The sequence below is a fragment of the Nicotiana tabacum genome, chromosome 5 (genome assembly GCF_000715075.1).
Source record: "Nicotiana tabacum cultivar K326 chromosome 5, ASM71507v2, whole genome shotgun sequence".
In the NCBI taxonomy this organism is placed as follows: domain Eukaryota; kingdom Viridiplantae; phylum Streptophyta; class Magnoliopsida; order Solanales; family Solanaceae; genus Nicotiana; species Nicotiana tabacum.
Window position 1 is genome coordinate 132311759 of NC_134084.1, and position 18542 is coordinate 132330300.

The 18542-nt window shown below is 40.6% G+C and overlaps 1 protein-coding gene across 1 annotated transcript; it reads right to left on the reverse strand.

Annotated features, from left to right (window-relative positions):
- Window positions 1-16284: 16284 nt before the first annotated feature.
- On the reverse strand, window positions 16285-17196 carry LOC107822509 (uncharacterized). The gene is made up of 2 exons (XM_016649064.2): window positions 16948-17196; window positions 16285-16858 (listed from the first exon to the last, which is right to left on the reverse strand). The coding sequence occupies exons 1-2, from the start codon at window positions 17121-17123 to the stop codon at window positions 16441-16443; spliced, it is 594 nt and encodes a 197-aa protein (XP_016504550.2). The 5' UTR covers window positions 17124-17196; the 3' UTR covers window positions 16285-16440.
- Between the last annotated feature and the right edge of the window lie 1346 nt (window positions 17197-18542).

Here is an 18542-nt window from a genome sequence, read left to right on the forward strand (position 1 = left end):
TTTTGGCGTTTCCCGGTTGGTAGTGGAAATTATGATATCGGGGTCGGAATGGAATTTCGGAAATTGGAGTAGGTCTGTTGTGTCATTTGTGACGTGTGTGCAAAATTTCAAGTCATTCAGACGAGGCTTGATAGACTTTTTGATCGAAAGCAGAATTTGGAAGTTTTGGAATTCTTAGGCTTAAATTCGATGTTGATTTGGTGTTTTAGTGTTATTTTGAGTGATTCGAAGGCTCTACTAAGTTTGAATGATGATATGGGATGTGTTGTCATGTTTAGTTGAGGTCCCAAGGGCCTCGAGTGAATTTCGTGTGGTTAAACGGATCAAATCCTTGTTTTGAAAGTTGCAGATTTTCTTCAGGTCTGTTGCAGACATTTTGTTCTTCGCGATCACATAGGCTTATTTGGGGGCAGAGGTAGAGTTTCTCTATCCGATCACAAAGTAAGAGTCGCGATCGCGTATGTGTATGAAGTTGTGCTTCGCGAACGCGTGGTCAGAGCCGTGTTCACGTAGGAGAAAGTGATCTGAAGAGGGGCTGGGGTGATTACTCTACACGACCGCGTGAGGTATGTTGCGATCGCGTGGGGTCTATGTGGTATAGCTTCGCGATCGCGTAGAGTTTATTACTATCGCGTAAGGTTAAATGAGGTCAGTCAACTTTTTTGCTTCGCGATCGCGAGGCATTTTCCGCGATCGCGGTGAAGGAATTTTAAATCGCTGGGCAGAATGTTTAAAAGGCCATTTTCGCGATTTTTGGCCCTAGTTCACTATTTTTGAGTCGGTTTTGGAGCTTCTTGGGGGAGATTGAAAGGGGAATTCAAGAGAACTTCTTTGAGGTAAGATTATTGAACCTAAAACTCGATCCTATGTTGATTTACTTGTTTAAATATGAAATTTGGAGGATTTGAAGCCTAAAATTGGGGAGTTAGGGCTTGAAATTGGAGACTTTGATTTGAGGATTTGAGGAGCCGTTTGTGGTCGGATTTTGATGTATTTGATATGTATGAACTCTTGATAGTGTAAGGATTCTAGTTTTGTGATTTTTATCAGAATGAGAGATGTGGGCCCGGGGGTCGGGTTTGGCCAATTTCAGGATTTTTGATGTAAATTGGTTATTTTCGAGTGGGCTTTGTTCCCTTAGCATATTTTGATGATATGGTACTGGGTTTGGCAATATTTGGAGCATCCGGAGGCCGAGTCGAGAGTCAAAGACATCGCGGGCTAGAGTTTGGATCGGATTGAGGTAAGTAATGATTGTAAATGTTGTCCTGAGGGTATGAAACTTTGGATTTTATATCGTTGTGCTACTTTGAGGTGACGCACACGCTAGATGACGAGCGTGGGGTCGTGCACCATTGGGGATTGTGACTTGGTCCGTCCCGTATCATTCTTAAGTCGCGTATTTGATTTAAAACTGCTTAATATCATTGTGTTTTGGAAAGTATTATTATGTTTTGGGCTGAATGCCATATTTGGGCCTCGTGCCAACTGTTTTTGACATTTAAGGGCTTTTTACTACTATTCCTCACTGTTTTGACTTCATGTTTGTACTCAGTCATGCTGTACTTTACTATTTTCATACCTCAGCCATATTTACTCCGTTTTGATATTTATAATAATATTTTGGGCTGAGCAACATTTTTTTACTGTTTCCCGAGTGGCTTGAGAGATTTTTGACAGAGTGAGGTCGAGGGCTTGTGTTGTGAGGATATTATGGGATCGAACTGCACGCTGCAGGAGGTTGTTACTGATTCATGATTTTGAGGCCGAGGGCCTGATTTGTTATGACACGAGATGGCTTGTTATAAGGCTGAGGGCTTGTTTGCCTATGCCACGAGATGGCTTGTTATAGCTCTTGGGTTGTAGGAGCCCCTCCGGAGTCTGAACACCCCCAGTGAGCGCAGGTACCTAGTATGAGTGATGTAATGTAGCCCGAAGGGCTGTTGTTGTTTCATATTGTTGCCCGAGGGGCTGTTCTTGATCCACGTATTGCCCGGAGGGCAGTTTTTGATTCATATTATGCCCGAAGGGCTGATTACAAGTGATTGTGAGGTTGCCCGAGGGGCTGGTTCTGTTGATATTATGCCCGAGGGGCGGTTTATGATACATGTTTTGCCTAAGGGGCTGTTTACGTTTCTATCCTTTTTCTCACTGTTTTCATCACTCGTTTGAAACTATTGAAAGTTGTTTTAAAAAGGTTTTACTGAAACTGAGTTTGATTTACGAAGTAAATAATTTCTGCATTGTTTTAGAAGTGTACTGTATTTGTTGTAGCGTTATGACGTGATTTATGTATTTTCTTACTGCTCAGCTTTCATTTACTTTTATTACTTACTAATTTGGAGTACTCACATTACTCCCTGCACTTTGTGTGCAGATCAGGTATTCCTGAACCCGGTAGCGGGTGCTGATTGTTCAGTGGTAGAGTCATCAGAGTTTGCAAGGTAGCTGTCCAGCGTTCGCAGCCCTGCTCTCTCCCTCTCATCTTCCTTAGCCTGTTATAGTTTATTTTCAGACTTTTCACTGTATTCAGACCTTAGTAGTTGCTCGTGACTTGTGACACCCCGATGTTGGGCTTGTGTTTTTATTCTGCACTGTTCATTTAGACTTACATTATGAGATTATTGATTAATTAATGGTTTAAAAATAATTTTCATCGAAAAATGGTTGATTCGGAAATTGTGTCGGCTAGCCTAGTTTCACAATAGGCACCATCACGACTGGGTCGGTTTTAGGGTCGTAACAAGTTTGTATCAGAGCCTAGATTAGATAGGTCTCATGAGTCATTAGCGGGTTTAGTAGAGTCTCGCGGATCGGTACGAAGACGTCTGTATTTATCCTCGAGAGGCTGCAGAACCTTTAGGAAAACTTCATATTCTTGAATTTTTATCATGTGACATTGATTCAGCTTGAAATGTAACTCTTGAAATTCTTTCTATGCGATTGTATGCGCGCATGAGCGCTCAGTATCAGATGTGCATCGATTGCTTGTGATTCCCTGATTGAGGGGTGATATGTGATCTCTGTGTGTTGATGGTGGGCCAGTCTGGAAGACTTGGGGCCGGGTTTTGCTTATAGCTTGAGCGCTGAGGCGTTGATTGTATAGGCATGTGCTTCTGGATTTGTATGTTGGGTAGTGTCCCTATTATTGGAAGTAATGATCGGATGGCTATGTGATGAGTATGATGTGACTGCGAGATGTGTTTATATGATTTGAATGTGACGAGAAGGGTTTGCTTAAAGGTAGAAAGAACTATCTGGTGCTTAATTCCCATCGTGATTTGATGTATAGCCCGAATTGTGCGTGTGTTGAAGGATCTTTTCATGTCGTCTAGTTGGGGAGTATAGTAGATTTCATGTTACGATATGAGTTCAGACTCAGGAAGATTAAGTGATTGTGTGATGTTTATGACAATGGAAGAGTATAAAGAGGTGTTAGTTTGAGGCGAAACAGGTGGATTATCTCCTGCGGAGTGTTCTGAAGTTGTGTGATACCTATATTATTTTGTAGCGGGATCTCTATTACCAGTGAAATATACGTGTTGCAAATTGAATTTGGATCGTTTGAGAGTGGGCTTGTCTGTTATGAGGATGAATACGAGATTCATAAATGATTTGAAGTACTAGAGGGTTTGTGTTGCATGAGCTTATGAAGGATTTAGTTTAATCTCACCATGGTATTATGGAAGTAGTAGAGTATTGGCATTGTGAGTTTTATGTGTTTTGACCTATGGCTTTGAGCCAAGTGGGGGAGTCCGCTATTAATGGGTTGATGGCATGGTGATGTATTGTATTGGTTTCAGTTTGAGGTATACTATCGAATCAGTTGTGGCTCGCAGGGGTTGAGATCGAGGATGGTTCGAGTAAAGGAAATTTTAATAAAGGTTATATTATGCTTCATGGGTGTATGAGAATCACGAAATGATTTGAATTGTCGTTGGTAAAGGATGTACGGTGCATAGAGCAGGAATTTGTTTGGTTGCATTAAAGTGGGTTTACTTCTATAGGTGTTGTTGTTCTAATGAGGCATGGGTCGCTCGGTTCATTAGATCAGTCTAATTGAAACTTGAGTAGATGACTCCCAAGAAAGGTTTTCAAGGATTCAAGGTTTACATGTAGTAAATGGAAATTTTCAGGATGTACATTTGGCTAGGAACGAGGGGTTTACATTGGAGGGTGTCAAGACTTGTGGCATTTCTATATTATTATAGATTCTACACATCAGTATCAGGAAGGTGAATGTAATGGGTTTAGATTCACAGGAAGTCTCTTCAGGGTAAGTATTTCGAATGTGGTACTTTTGGGGATATTTGAGAGAGTAGTCAGTGGCTTTTGAACTTTAGGACAGTGTAGTGTTATGCTTGAGTCTCGTATGGTGAGTTTGGGTCGAGGATCGTGATGTGACAGCGAGAAGAAGTATCAAGTTGAAGGTAAATTTGAAGGAACTTGTATATATGGGATAGATTGGTAGTAGGTCGGATCGGCATGGTAAAGGATATGATTAGTTTTTTGGGTGCTTATGGGGTAATGAGTTCGACAGGTGTTTCGCGGCAATACTCTTGGGTTTAGTGACCTGCATATCTTGGTTGAGTTAGAAGGATTCAGTCCTGACAATTTGGTTTGGTGCGATGCAAATGGAATTCTGAGGGATGGTTTATACCACGGTGAGAGATGTATATTTTCTACGGGCATGAGGAGCATGTGATGTATAGTGATTTTCTTCTAGATGGGATCAAATGAAAAGTTCTTGGCTAGTTGAGTACGTAGCTGCTTGTGGCTCGGAAGGGGTTATGAAGTTCTCATATTTATCATAGGATGGCATAGTATATGCAGTATGTTGTGTAGGATTTAAATTTGCATGTGTATGGTCGCGGTTCGGTTCTAAAAGGAAGGGTCATAAATTCTTAGACATCAAGGGAAGTTTCAGATGATTAGGCAAATGATATTGCTAATTGGTGTGGCTTCATGAGGGCATACGTTTCAGAAAGGGCAATGTGATTGAGTTAATAATACATCATTAGTATCGCGTCTCTCTCTTGTTGGATGGACTGCTGATATTCGAGTTTGCTTGGTAGAATAGAAGAATTTTTAGAGCATCTCTCGTAGAATGATTGGGCATTAGAGGCGTGGTATGTATTCAGACAGCGAAATTGGAATCGGATATGGTTATTCGTGTGCTATACAGATTTGGAGACTGGGAGTTCTTATAAACAGGTTATGTTGTGGTTGTGGGTTGCGTGTGTTGGCCTTGTGTGGTGACTATCGGGGGTTTGGAGACCCGAGTGGATCCTTTGTTATTGGTATGTTAGATTTGATGTGAAATAGGGTATAGACTGGTTCTCTCTGTGTCATGTTATTCTGGACTGTTGCACTAAGACGGCGACGTTGGCTATGCTGGGGATGCCACAGATTGAGTGGCGAGGTTTGACAAATTATGTTCCCAGTAGGGTGATTTCATTTTGAATACCCAGCGGATGGTTGGGAAGGGTTGTCTTTCTTATTTGGCCTTCGTGAGGGATGTCGGTGTAGAGTCTCCTACCATTTATTCGGTTCCAGTGGTGAGGGACTTTTCCGAATATGTTTCCTGCTACCGGGCATGTCACCGGACAGGGTTGTTGATTTCTGTATTGATTTGGTGACGGGCACCGTATTGTATGGCACTAACGGAGCCAAAGGAGTTGGAGGAGCAGCTTGAGGAACTTCTTGTTAAGAGTTCATTGGTAGACCTATATGGATGTGTGTTCTGCATCGAGACGACTTTGTTGACTCCGAGTTGCTATTGTTGAGGGATGTGTTGATTCGGTTGTTATTGAGCTTATTAGTGTTCTGGGGTGATATATGAGTTACTTTTCCATGTTGCGAGGCATTATGATTTGTTGGTTATAGGCACACATGGTGCGGTTCTATTTGGGCCTCATAGTGGAATTCGAGCAGGAATAGTATTGGGTATTGCTCGGTGAATGGAATATCAGTTATGTCCTTTCGGGTTTGTGTGGTGTTATGTTATTTGCTTCACCGCGGTTACGATCATTTTTTTTGGGTACTCGACATCAAATTGCGCGTGGTTATTGACATTGAGCATAACGACTTGAGATGTTTCATGTGGACCAGTGTTTAGATAGGGTCGCGCATTGAAGTGAAGTTATATGGAGGTATGATCCTTCGGGTTGGATTCGTCTGTTTTGGTTCTACGATGTGTGATGGGTTTTCAGCATTTGTGTTGTGGTGATACTAGTGAGCTTGCGGTACAACTCTTTTATTTGAGTCATTTTTCCATGATTTGAGTACATTTGGACTGTTGATTGTTGGTGCACGGGTCGCACGGGTTGTGGCTTTAGATTGTATTGATGTGTCATGTCACTAGAGTAGTCGTGTTGGATGAGATGAGGTCATTGAGATCTAGAATGAATACTATCGGATTCAATTTCAGCATGTTGGAAGGGTAATGTCGGGATCCAACTTAGAAATTTACTATGGTTCTTGCCAAATGAGAGAGAGCTTCATGAATGGTTGATCTGAGGAATAATTAAGATTTTGTGTGTTTCTTTCATCATTGGCTGTATATGAAATTGTTAGAATGAGACTTTAATTGATAAGAGGTTTATTATCGATATTCGATTGTTGTGTGCAGTTGTCGTGATTGAAAATTATCGCTACGACTGTCTGAGTTATGTGGTATATCATGTAATTGCATCTTGGGTACGGATATGGTTTGATACAGCTTGTTCGGACTTATTCAATGTATAGATGTGAGATTCTGATCTTGTAGATAATTTCGGAAGTGGAAATTTGGTTCTAAGGTTAATGGGCAAGGTTGGATTGTGAAATTTCAGTCATGTTGTGTTATCGGACTTATATGGGATACGGTGACGTGGGATCACCCCCGAGTATGTGCATGGTAAGGTTATTTAGTGATTTGTTGGCTTTTGGAAAACCTTTGGGCACGTTCGAGGACGAACGTATGTTTAAGTGGGGGAAATGTAACGATCCGATCGGTCGTTCCGAGAGTTTTAGCCTATTTCCCCCATTTATGCTTCATTTTTTGTGGTTCGGCTCTTTTATTTGTGTTAAGTTGATTGGCTCGTGTTCGGAATGACTGTAGAGAGAAATGAGACACTTACTCTCTTAAGTTGGCCTTTTAGTTGGAAAAGTCAACCGAAAGTTGACTTGTGAGTAAATGATCTTGGAAATTGGTTTTTATGGTTCGGATAGCTTCATGACTTAATTTGGGACTTAGGAGCGTGATCGAAATGTATTTTGGAGGTCCGGCGTAGATTTAGGCTTGAATTGGCGAAATTGAAATTTTTGGTGTTTTCTGATTGGTAGTGGAAATTTTGATATCAGGGTCAGAATGGAATTTCGGAAATTGGAGTAGGTCCGTTGTGTCATTTGTGACGTGTGTGCAAAATTTTAGATCATTCGGACGAGGTTTGATAGACATTTTGATCGAAAGAGAAATTTGGAAGTTTTGGAATTCTTAGGCTTGAATTCGATGTTGATTTAGTATTTTAGTGTTGTTTTGAGTGATTCGAAGGCTCGACTAAGTTTGAATAATGTTATGAGATGTGTTGGCATGTTTGGTTGAGGTCCCGAGGGCCTCGGATGAATTTTGGGTGGTTAAACGGATCAAATCCTTGTTTTGAAAGTTGCAGATTTTCTTCTGTTGCAGACATTTTGTTCTTTCCAATTTTGTATAAGGGTCTGCGATCGCCTAGGCTTATTTGGGGGCAGAGGTATAGTTTCTCTATGCAATCATTGCGTGTGTGTATGAAGCTGTGCTTCGCGAACGCGTGGTCAGAGCCGCATTCGCGTAGGAGAAAGTGATCTGAAGAGGGGCTGAGGTGATTACTCTACGCGATCGTGTGAGGCATGTTGCAATCGCGTGGGTCTGTGTGGTATAGCTTCGCGATCGCGTAAGGTTAAATAAGGTCAGTCAGCTTTTGTGCTTCGCGATCGCGAGGCATTTTCCGCAATCGCGGTGAAGGAATTTTAAATCGCTGGGCAGAATGTTTAAAAGGTTATTTTCGCAATTTTTTGGCCATAGTTCACCATTTTTGAGTCGGTTATGGAGCTTCTTGGGAGAGATTGAAGGGTGAATTCAAGAGAACTTCTTTGAGGTAAGATTATTGAACCTAAACTCGATCCTATGTTGATTCTTACTTGTTTAAACATGAAATTTGGGGGATTTGAAGCCTAAAATTGGGGAATTAGGGCTTGAAATTGGAGACTTTGATTTGAGGATTTGAGGAGCCGTTTGTGGTCGGATTTTGATGTATTTGATATGTATGAACTCGTGAGAGTGTAAGGATTCTAGTTTTGTAATTTTTATCTTAATCCGAGATGTGAGTCCGGGCGTTGGGTTTGCCAATTTCAGGATTTTTGATGTAGTGGGCTTTGTTCCCTTAGCATATTTTGATGATATGGTACTGGTTTTGGCAATATTTGGAGCATCCGGAGGCCGAGTCGAGAGGCAAAGACATCGCGGGATAGAGTTTGGATCGGATTGAGGTAAGTAATGATTGTAAATGTTGTCCTGATGGTATGAAACTTTGGATTTTATATCGTTGTGCTACTTTGAGGTGACGCACACGCTAGATGACGAACGTGGGGTCGTGCACCGTTGGGGATTGTGACTTGGTCCATCCCGTATGATTGTTAAGTCGCGTATTTGATTTAAAACTGCTTAATATCATTGTGTTTTGGAAAGTATTATCGTGTTTTGGGATGAATGCCATATTTGGGCCTCATGCCAACTGTTTTGGACCCTTAGGGGCTTTTTACTACTATTCCTTACTGTTTTGACTTCATGTTTGTACTCAGTCATGCTGTACTTTACTGTTTTCATAACTCAGCCATAGTTACTCCATTTTGATATTTTAAATGATATTTTGGGATGAGCATCATGTTTCACTGTTGCCCGATTAGCTTGAGAGATTTCTGACTGAGTGAGGTCGAGGGCCTGTGTTGTGAGATATTATAGGATCAGGCTGCACACCGAAACATGTTATTACTGATTCATGATTTTGAGGCCGAGGGCCTGATTTGTTATGACACGAGGTTGCTTGTTATAAGGCCGAGGGCCTGTTTGATTATGCCACAAAATGTCTTGTTATAACGCTTGGGCTGTAGGACCCCCTCCGGAGTTTGAACACCCCCAGTGAGCGCGAGTACCTAGTGTGAGAGATGTAATGTAGCCCGAAGGGCTGTTGTTGTTTCATATTGTTGCCCGACGGGCTGTTTTTGATCCATGTGTTGCCCGAGGGACAGTTCTTGATTCATGTTATGTTCGAGGAGCTGATGACGAGTGATTGTGAGGTAGCCCGAGGGACTGGTTCTATTGATATTGTTCCCAAGGAGCAGTTTATGGTACATGTTTTGCCTGAGGGGCTGTTTACGTTTCTATCCTTTTTCTCATTGTTTTCATAACTCGTTTGAAACTATTGAAAATTATTTTAAAAAGGTTTTGTTGAAACTGAGTTTGATTTACGAAGTAAATGATTTCTGTATTGTTTTGGAAGTGTACTGTATTTGTTGTAGCGTAATGACGTGGTTTATGTGTTTTCTTACTGCTCAGCTTTCATTTACTTTTATTACTTACTGAGTTGGCGTACTCACATTACTCCATGCACCTTGTGTGCAGATCCAGGTATTCCTGAACCCGGTAACAGGTGTTGATTGTTCAGTGGTAGAGTCATCGGAGTTAGCAAGGTAGCTGCCCGGCGTTCGCAGCCCTTCTCTCTCCCTCTCATCTTCCTTAGCATGTTATAGTTTATTTTTAGACTTTTCGTTGTATTTAGACCTTAGTAGATGCTTGTGATTTGTGACACCCCGATATCGAGCTTGTGTTTTTATTTTGCACTGTTCATTTAGACTTACATTATGAGATTATTGATTAATTAATGGCTTAAAAATGATTTTCATCGAAAAATGGTTGATTCGGGAATTGTGTCGGCTGACCTAGTTTTACGATAGGCGTCATCATGACCAGGTCGGTTTTAGGGTCGTGACACATTGTCGTCAGCTTAAATTAAGGGTCGTACCGACCCAACGCGTAAGACCAACTGCCGCTAGATTAAATTAAGGGTCGTACCGACCCAACACATAAGAGCTACTAACGCTAGCTTAAATTAAAGGTCATATCGGCCCAATGCGTAAGAGCCATTGTCGCCCGCCCAAATTAGAAGTCGTACCGACCGAATGCGCATGAGCCTATGGTCCAGCATGACAAGCCTCAGGGCCAATTTGTAAACCTAAGGGCTTTTACTCGGAAGCCAATTCACCTGGCTAATCATTGGGTCAAAACTCAAGATAAAGAAAGACATACACGAGTAAATGGAAATTCGTGAAAGAAGAAAATTGAAAGGTTTCTTTATATATGTATATATGAAATAATGCAAGGTTACATTTACAATGCTCTCTGATAGCCCTATACACAGAATCATAAAAGAATAGCCTATTCTACTTTCCCCTCGGGGACTGCAGCCCCATTGGCCTCTCCCTCATTATCTTCGGCATCAGATATGAGGAACTTGGCATCGTATTCATCCGTCTTGTCCTGCTCAATCTCTTCCGAGAGATCGAAGCCCCTAGCATGGATTTCCTCGAGGGTTTCCCTCTGGGATTTGCACTAGGCGTACTCATTGCTTATGTTCTCCCGATCGAAAGCCCCTCTCAACTTGGCTCGAGCATCGACAACATCTTTTTAATAGACTACCACTTTCTTGTAAGCCTTAGCTCGAATCTCTTCAGTTTCGGCCCGGGCGTCCACAACCTCGGACTTCATCTTCAAAAGGTCTAACTCGAGACTTGCATTCCTGCTCGTCTGCACCAAGCTATTTTTACGAGCGTTTTGAAGCCGCACCTTGAGGGCAGAAGCCTTAGCCAAAGCATTCTTCTTGGCCGCAACTTGGGCATCTATCTGAGCCTTTAGCTTATCACACTCATAGTTGGCCTGTCCAACTTCGCCCCAAAGGCATCCCAGGTCCTCTGTCTTGCTTTGCAACTGAAGTATCAATATATTAATCTCCGAGGATAGAAGAAGAAACATGCATTCCGTCGAAACGAAGGTTACATGTTTCTCGAGGCAGCCTTCATAGTTCAGTCTTTGATTCGCCTCGTACCGAAGGTGTCTCAATTCCTTTCCCCTTTTATCACGAAGAAGCCTGAGGGATTTCTCCCCGTCCAAAGCTTTCCTCAACTTGGCTTCACAGCGGAGCAACTCGGACTTGAGCTTATCAAAGACCTATGAAAAAGAAGCTCAATAATAAAATGAAACTTCAAAATAAAAAACCAACAGAGTTAACCAAAGATCACCACAGAACAAAGCCGCTGAGCCTCCTCAAAGTTGAGCGTGCATTTGTTGAACCGATCTCGGAGGGGACATGGTCGCTCAAGACCCCGCTTAATTTGGGCGGCCCCTAGCCACGAACATCCCTCGAAGTACCTTTGATGGGAGGTGAAGACGGAGGCATAAAGCCCTTATCCCTCGAAGTACCTTCGATAGGAGATGAAGACGACGGCAGAAAACCTGTATCCCTCGAAGTGCCTTCGATGGGAAAAGAAGACGTTGGCAAAGGAGAAGTCATTCTTCTAAGGCTAGAAGCCTCAGATGCTGCAAGCTCACCCGATGCATCTCCTTTGAGCCTCCGAGCAGGGTTTGCCTCGCTATGAGCATTTGCATCATTCGAAGATTCCTTTCGTTTATTATCATTCCTCGGCCCTGAAGCCGATGATCCTTCCTCCCCTCCAAGGAGGCACAATCTCACTTCAGGAAATTCTCCAATGTCTGTGGTGACAGAGTTAACATACATAAAAGAGAGTACCTTTCAAAAAAAATATACCACACAACACGTACCATGGTGTTTTGCCTCCTACTACCCTTCGACAGATCTCGCCACTTACGCTCATCGTAGGTTGAGCGAGCTGCCAGCTTCCAAGTCCAATCCGCTAGGTCGGGGACCTCGTATGGCATCTAATGGATTGATGTACAAAGGAAAATGAACACATCTTTATTGAGTCCGCCTCCACCATGAACAAAAATCATAAAAACACAAGTGTACCACTTACGTGTGAAATTCCATAATGGAAGGAACTCCACGGGGATAATATTGACAGTCTACACTCGGACAAATCTATTCGTCCACCCTTGGTCCCCATTTTCTTCATCGCCAGCAACAAAGGGCCTAGCGGATCGGCATCGTAATGCTATCAGGCCTAGGTAATGAAAGGGCCGGTACAATCTGATAAGATGGCTAAGGGTGAACTCAAGCCCAGCTCCCTCTGCAAAGAACCTCATCATCAATACTATCCTCCGAATGACGGGTGAACCTATGCCAGGGTAGCCCGATATCTTCGAAAGAAGTCCAGTACGACTCTATCAAGAGGGCCCAATGTGAAGGGGTACGTGTATATGTTCAAAAGTCCCTCTACATAAGCCATGATATTCTCTTCCGGGGAAGGTACCTGTAGTACCACTTTTTCTCCCCATCCGCAGTCTCTCCTCACTGCCTCGAGGTGTCCCTCCCCTATTGATGAAGCGAACCTCGATGCATGCTCCCAATGGCCCTCAACATTGGGAGGTCTCTCTAACAAAAGGTCCCTCCTTGAGACAAAACACCTCGAGGTTAGATCACCGAACACTGGTGGTGTACCACCGACCGAGCGGGAAACAGAGGCGGAACTTTCTTCTTCTTGGTGAGCGTGTTTTGGCGTAGCATCCATAGCTATGGTGAAACAAGAGAAGGGAAATGAAAACTTAGGCGAAATCTTTGAATTAAAATGATGAAAGAGCTAACGCAAGGAGGGAGAACTCTATGAAAAGGACAGCTGCTCAAAGTAGCAAAATCCTCAAATAAGGGGAGAAGCAAACTCATATATAGAGCAAGCGGCGACTGTCTACCTACTTTCAAGGCCAATAATTCTAACTAGGCCATTATCACTTTATCTCGATCGCTTCATGACCGTACCATACGAATGATGCTATTGTACAACGTTCGAAGGGGCCAAAGATTCCCATGTTAGCCTAGCCTCGAGATGGTACCCTATCTCGAGGATCTCTGCTATTACAAGTGCGGGTTACTCACTCGATTATTTGGACCCCGGGCTACCTGAGCCCAAGTTAGTTCTCACTTGAGAATAATTAATAGAGCCTCAGGGCTATCTTCGTCTTCAAATCAATTTAAATGCTCCCTCGGTTACTTTAGCCGAAGGGCCATCCGAGTTCGAGTGCATCCTCGCCCAGGGGCCATCTATAAGTGCCTCAGGGCTATCTGTATTTTAAGTTTAGAGCCAGTTTTCGAGGCCGCCTGAGTTCAAGAAAAACTCTCACTCGGGGACTATTTGTGAAAGTCTAAGGGCTATCTTTATTTTCAGATGATCAAGCAAACTCTCACTCGAAGAGCAGTGACAAGGCCTAAAAGGGCTAGCCTCTATTTCAAAGAAAATCGGGACCCTGCTCTCGCTCAACTCAAACTCAGAAGGCCCGGCGGCCTAAGTATGTACCATATCAATCCAGACTTAGTCCGAGGGGTGACAAAGAATCTCAAGAAATATCATATTAACTAATCGAGAACCAGAGGGATTACGATGTCCGGTTCCAGTGTTCGGACCAATCAAAAGCAAAATAAAAGCTCAGCACAAGTTAAAGGTAAATTGAAGCAACTTTTATATTGATAAAAGACGATTACAAAAGCCCACGAGGGGTCATTACACAAGAAACAAAGAAGCAGAAAACAATAGTCTAAAAGCCTAATCTATTTTCGGAGGTACATCCTCGGGAGCGACATCTTCGAGAACCGTTTCCTCGAGGACTTCATTTCGACCTTCTAAACGACGTCTTTGAGAATCTCCTCAGAAGGAGCCATAGATGAGGAAGAGGTTGTAGCCTATCAAAGAGCAAGAACTTTTAACAGTTAGGGAAAATTGTGGCTTGGTGAAAAATTTGGCGAGCATGGGTCTCGCCAACACTACTATTGGGAAGCCACTTCTTGAGACATTGCACCGGTGTGGGATACAAAAGATAGTAGATGGCACCACCTCACTCCATGGAAAGTAAAAGGAGTGAAGTGCCACACCAGGTTGAAGTTAAGAGAGAAGAGCAGCAGTTCATGGTCCACATATCCTCTAATACGGGGTAATTCGAAGCCCCCCTCTCATTATTTCGGGCCAATAACAACAACAACAACAAACCAGTACAATCCCACTCAGTAGGGAAAGGCTCTGAAAAGGAGCCATAGCATAACTGGCAAAACGACTGTCGTATGACCTTACGGTCACGGGCTTGAACCATGGAAGTTAGAGTTTGGATGAGAACGAGGAGAAGAAAAAGGTTAAAGGCTGTTGAAGAATGGCTGGGTGGAATTTTGGTTCAAGTAACCTTCCATTTATAAAAAGGCAGTACTGTAACCGACGGCGCAATCAACGCCTTTGGGAAACGTATCGACAAGCACAATCAATACTTTTGGGAAATGGATCAGCGGCGTTTTTTGGTAAATAAACCAGCGCTACATTGAATGCTTCTGGAAAGATAAACCGATGGGACATTTTAGTTATCACAAAAGCTTACGTCATAAGCATGACATCATCATGAGAGGCTCAAGAAAGTCGATGTCAAGGTCGTTTCATATCATTCTATTCTAAGAAAGGGGGGACTATCTGTATATGGCTAAAATCAGAGAGTCCGATTTTGGGGCCATCGTGGCATTCCACAGCTCATTGCCAGAAGGCTCGAGGCACAACTTGAGGTTCGATGAACCAGAAGGCTGGAGGCACAGCTCGACTTCGGGGCAGTACAAATCGGTGGCTATGATGAACGAGTGGGAGATTCCCAAGGCGATTGGTTAAAGCTGACCAAGTCAATAAGAATAGTACAAACCCGTACCGTGACATTAAATGGTTGTACTAGCCGTATATCTTTGTAATAAATGCGTATGTACTATGTTGGGATTCCCTCTCCTATATAAAGGGGACCCTTGTTATTTTTTGCACACATGACATGATATTCAATACAAGAACAAGAACACTCTCTACTCTTTAACTTAAACACTCTCTATTGTTTTTCCTTTGATTTATTGCTTATATTTGTTGTGTTTCATTGATTGTCTACATTTATTACTCATCATTGAATATAAAGAGCCTTCATTACAGCTCTTAGAAATGTTAGTCCTTTATCGGATATCAGCAGCCTGATGCTTAGCTCGACCTCGAGGCCCGGTGCAGTTTAGCTCGAGGCCCCGATTCCAGCCACTCGGTTTGGATAGTAACGCTACTCTTCACTCTTACTTTACTTTCCTAGCTCACACCTAGCATTTACTGTCTAACAACTAGCATAAAAATAAATCACGTATTTTTAGAACCACAAAATCAAATCTAATTATTATTACCATTTTCAAGGTAAACACTGTTCTTAAAAAATTCTCAGAAAATCTAACTATAAAATCTTCTTAATTTGATGCTTTACCAGCTTTTCAATTATCTATATTGTCTTCTTTGTCCTTTTGTGAACGTGTGAGGGTGGGAGATTCCTTGTTAACTTGAAAGAGTATTACTTCTCAGTTTCATTAATTAGTTATAGGAGAATGATGGAATACGTTACGTTATTTTTCTTACATCAGTTTGTCGACAAATCATGAGCTGACTAACACAACAAAAGCCTGTAAGATTATTGGTCTTCGTGGAGAATATGCCGAAGATGTATGATTACCTTTTCTTTAAAAGCGTAAAAGCAATTTTTTTTAATTATAGAGAACACTGAAGAATCTTCTAAAACTTTTCCCATTGTAAATGGCGTATTATAGTTGGAAAACTTTTAATGAGTTATTTGTTTTTTGTTTCTTCACTAAATCATATTGATATATAATAATCTAGTGATAAATGAAGGTAAAAATAATACTTCTATTATTAAGTGACAAAATATTTGTAGGAAAGCAAATACTCTGTTGCAAAAAGAATGAATTACGGACAACCCACTATCAATATCAAAATTCTAATTCTTCGTGGAGAAGTTCGTATTTTTTCAATCAAATAAAAATTTGAATAAATCTATACACGCTTTAGTTGACACGACGAGTATATAATTCATGTTATACTGTCAAATTACAAGCCTTCCATTTTTTATTTTCATTTATAGAAAATTTGTGTGCTTGGGATTCCTGATGACAAAATTTGAAAACAATTTAAGTTGAATTTTTCATTGTATCGACAAGCTTTTTATAACGACGCAAAATTACAAGTATCAAAAAAAAATTATTTTTTCTTAAATTTCATGCCAAATCAAAATATGCCGTATGAATTAAAATGAAGGTAATATTATATTATTATTGGTATGATGTGACTAGTGTAACATTTTTTTCACATTTGCTATCTAATGTTTAACGTTTATGAAAAAGAGCCACTTTTTGGCGCCACCTTGAAACTACTCTAACGCAGTTACCCCTTTTTGTTTCATCTCTTGAACCGAATGAGTGCCGTAGATTCAAACTGTTGAAACGGATCCACGCAATTCACCTGATTTTCTTCACCGTTATTTCCAAACGAATCGTCATTATCGTTTTTGAGATCAACAATTGCTTCATCATCTGTTCTTCTGCTACTTTCTGAAAACACATCCGAATCATCTTCTCCAGCAGGCCACACAACAAACTCCTCGAATTCGCTCTTCACTTTCATCGACGTTCTACCTTGTTTCTTCATAGCGCTGTTCATTTTCGCACGAATTGAAGAGAGGAGAGCCAGATCGAAGTAATCTTCTAACTTCTGATTCGTCACCTTAACGTTAGCTCTCAATTTCTCAGTTAGTTTTCTCCTTTTCTGCAATTGAGATGTATCCACATTAGATGAATTCTGCTTCTGTAATTCGAACCTGCGGTTACAAAAAAAAAAAATTCAGATTTCGTATGAATTTGGTAATTGCCTTATGAATTAAGCTGAATAGAGTAGAGAAAGGATTACAGATGAGATGCGACGGCAGACGACGGAGGTTGCGGAAAGGTAAGCGGCGGAGGACGAGTTAAGCGTTTTTGAATATCTTCGATTGTGGCGAGAGGACTCGAAGCTTCAACGCCAGGTTTATCCATCGTACACAGCTTGCTCATTGAAAGGTAATAAGTGTGACTGCAGTTTGCCATTTGGCGCTTTATGTACCGACTTTCAACAGAAACATAGTTGCAAACTTTCACTTTGGTCCCAATGAATGCTACTTAAGTGCTAAAATCACTCCAAAACTTGTATAGTAAGTCATTATATGCGTCTTACTTTCTCCGTCACAAAAAGATACGTAATATTTTTCGTATTTTTGAGAGTCAAGCGAGTTGTTCTTTGACCACGACTTTTTCATATGCATATTAAATGTTTTAAATTGTTAATTATATATTGCGATTTATTGTACTGTTTATGTAGTTCTATATATAAAATTTTATTTAAAATTTTAATGTACGAATTCATGGTAAAATTTAAAAAGTTTGACTCTGAAATGCGAAAAGTATTGTATCTTTTTGGGACGTAGGGAGTTATGTAATGGTTAAAGTCATGTGCATTTTGTTAATTCCCGGGGACATCTTATTAAGAACGGAAAATGTCCAAAAATATCCTTGAACTATTCGAAATAGCTCAAAAATATTCTCCGTTTGTTTTTGGTGCCAAAAATATCCCTGCCGTCTATGTTTTGGCCCAAAAATTCTCCTAAACCGTTAGTTTTGCCATTGAAGCTGACATGGCAGTCCAACTGAGTTAGAATTGCTTATATGGTCGTCCACCCAAGCAATCCATATGTGAAAATTATTTTTTAGGAAATTTTATTTTTCCAAATTTTTTTAATAAAATATAAAATCAACATTTTTTCTGAAAAAGTAAAAAATTTCGAAAAAAATATTTATCCTGGAATTTTTTAATTAAAATAGAAAATTAACACTTATTCCGAAAAAAGTAAAAATTTTACGAAAAATTATTTTTGATTGGGGTTTATGATTTGATTAAAAAACTCCATTGTTCTCTTTTGTGAATTTATGATTAATTTGTGAATTTCGGAGTTATATCTTTGAATACTTTTGAATCCAGTAATAACGTTGTTATGTCTTGGAACATTATCCCTGTATAATTTCAACCCCATTCTTTAGCTCCCAAAAAAAAAAAAAAATTAAACACACCACATTTACAAGAAAAAAATTAAAACTTTATTTGTACAACAACAAAGACACTGGTTTTTTAATTCTAAACAAGTTGGGGTCGGTTATATGAATTTTCGATATCTATAATCATAAATTCACAAAAGAACAATTGAGTTTTTTAATCAATTCATAAACCCGAATCAATGATAATGTTTTTGTAAATTTTTTACTTTTTTTGGAATAAGTGTTGATTTTGTATTTTAATTAAAAAATTCCGAAATAAATATTTTTTTCGAATTTTTTTACTTTTTTCAGAATAAATGTTGATTTTGTATTTATTAAAAAATTCTGAAAAAATAAAATTTCCGAAAAAATAATTTTCATATATGGATTGTTTAGGTGGACGACCACGTAAGCAATTCTAACACAGTTGGACTGCCA

Excerpts from the sequence above, each read along its gene's own strand:
- LOC107822509 (XM_016649064.2), bottom strand. The coding sequence starts at position 17,123 with ATGGCAAACTGCAGTCACACTTATTACCTTTCAATGAGCAAGCTGTGT. Across the intron at positions 16,859-16,947 it reads TCTGCCGTCGCATCTCATCT|GTTCGAATTACAGAAGCAGA; the intron begins GTAATCCTTTCT and ends TTGTAACCGCAG.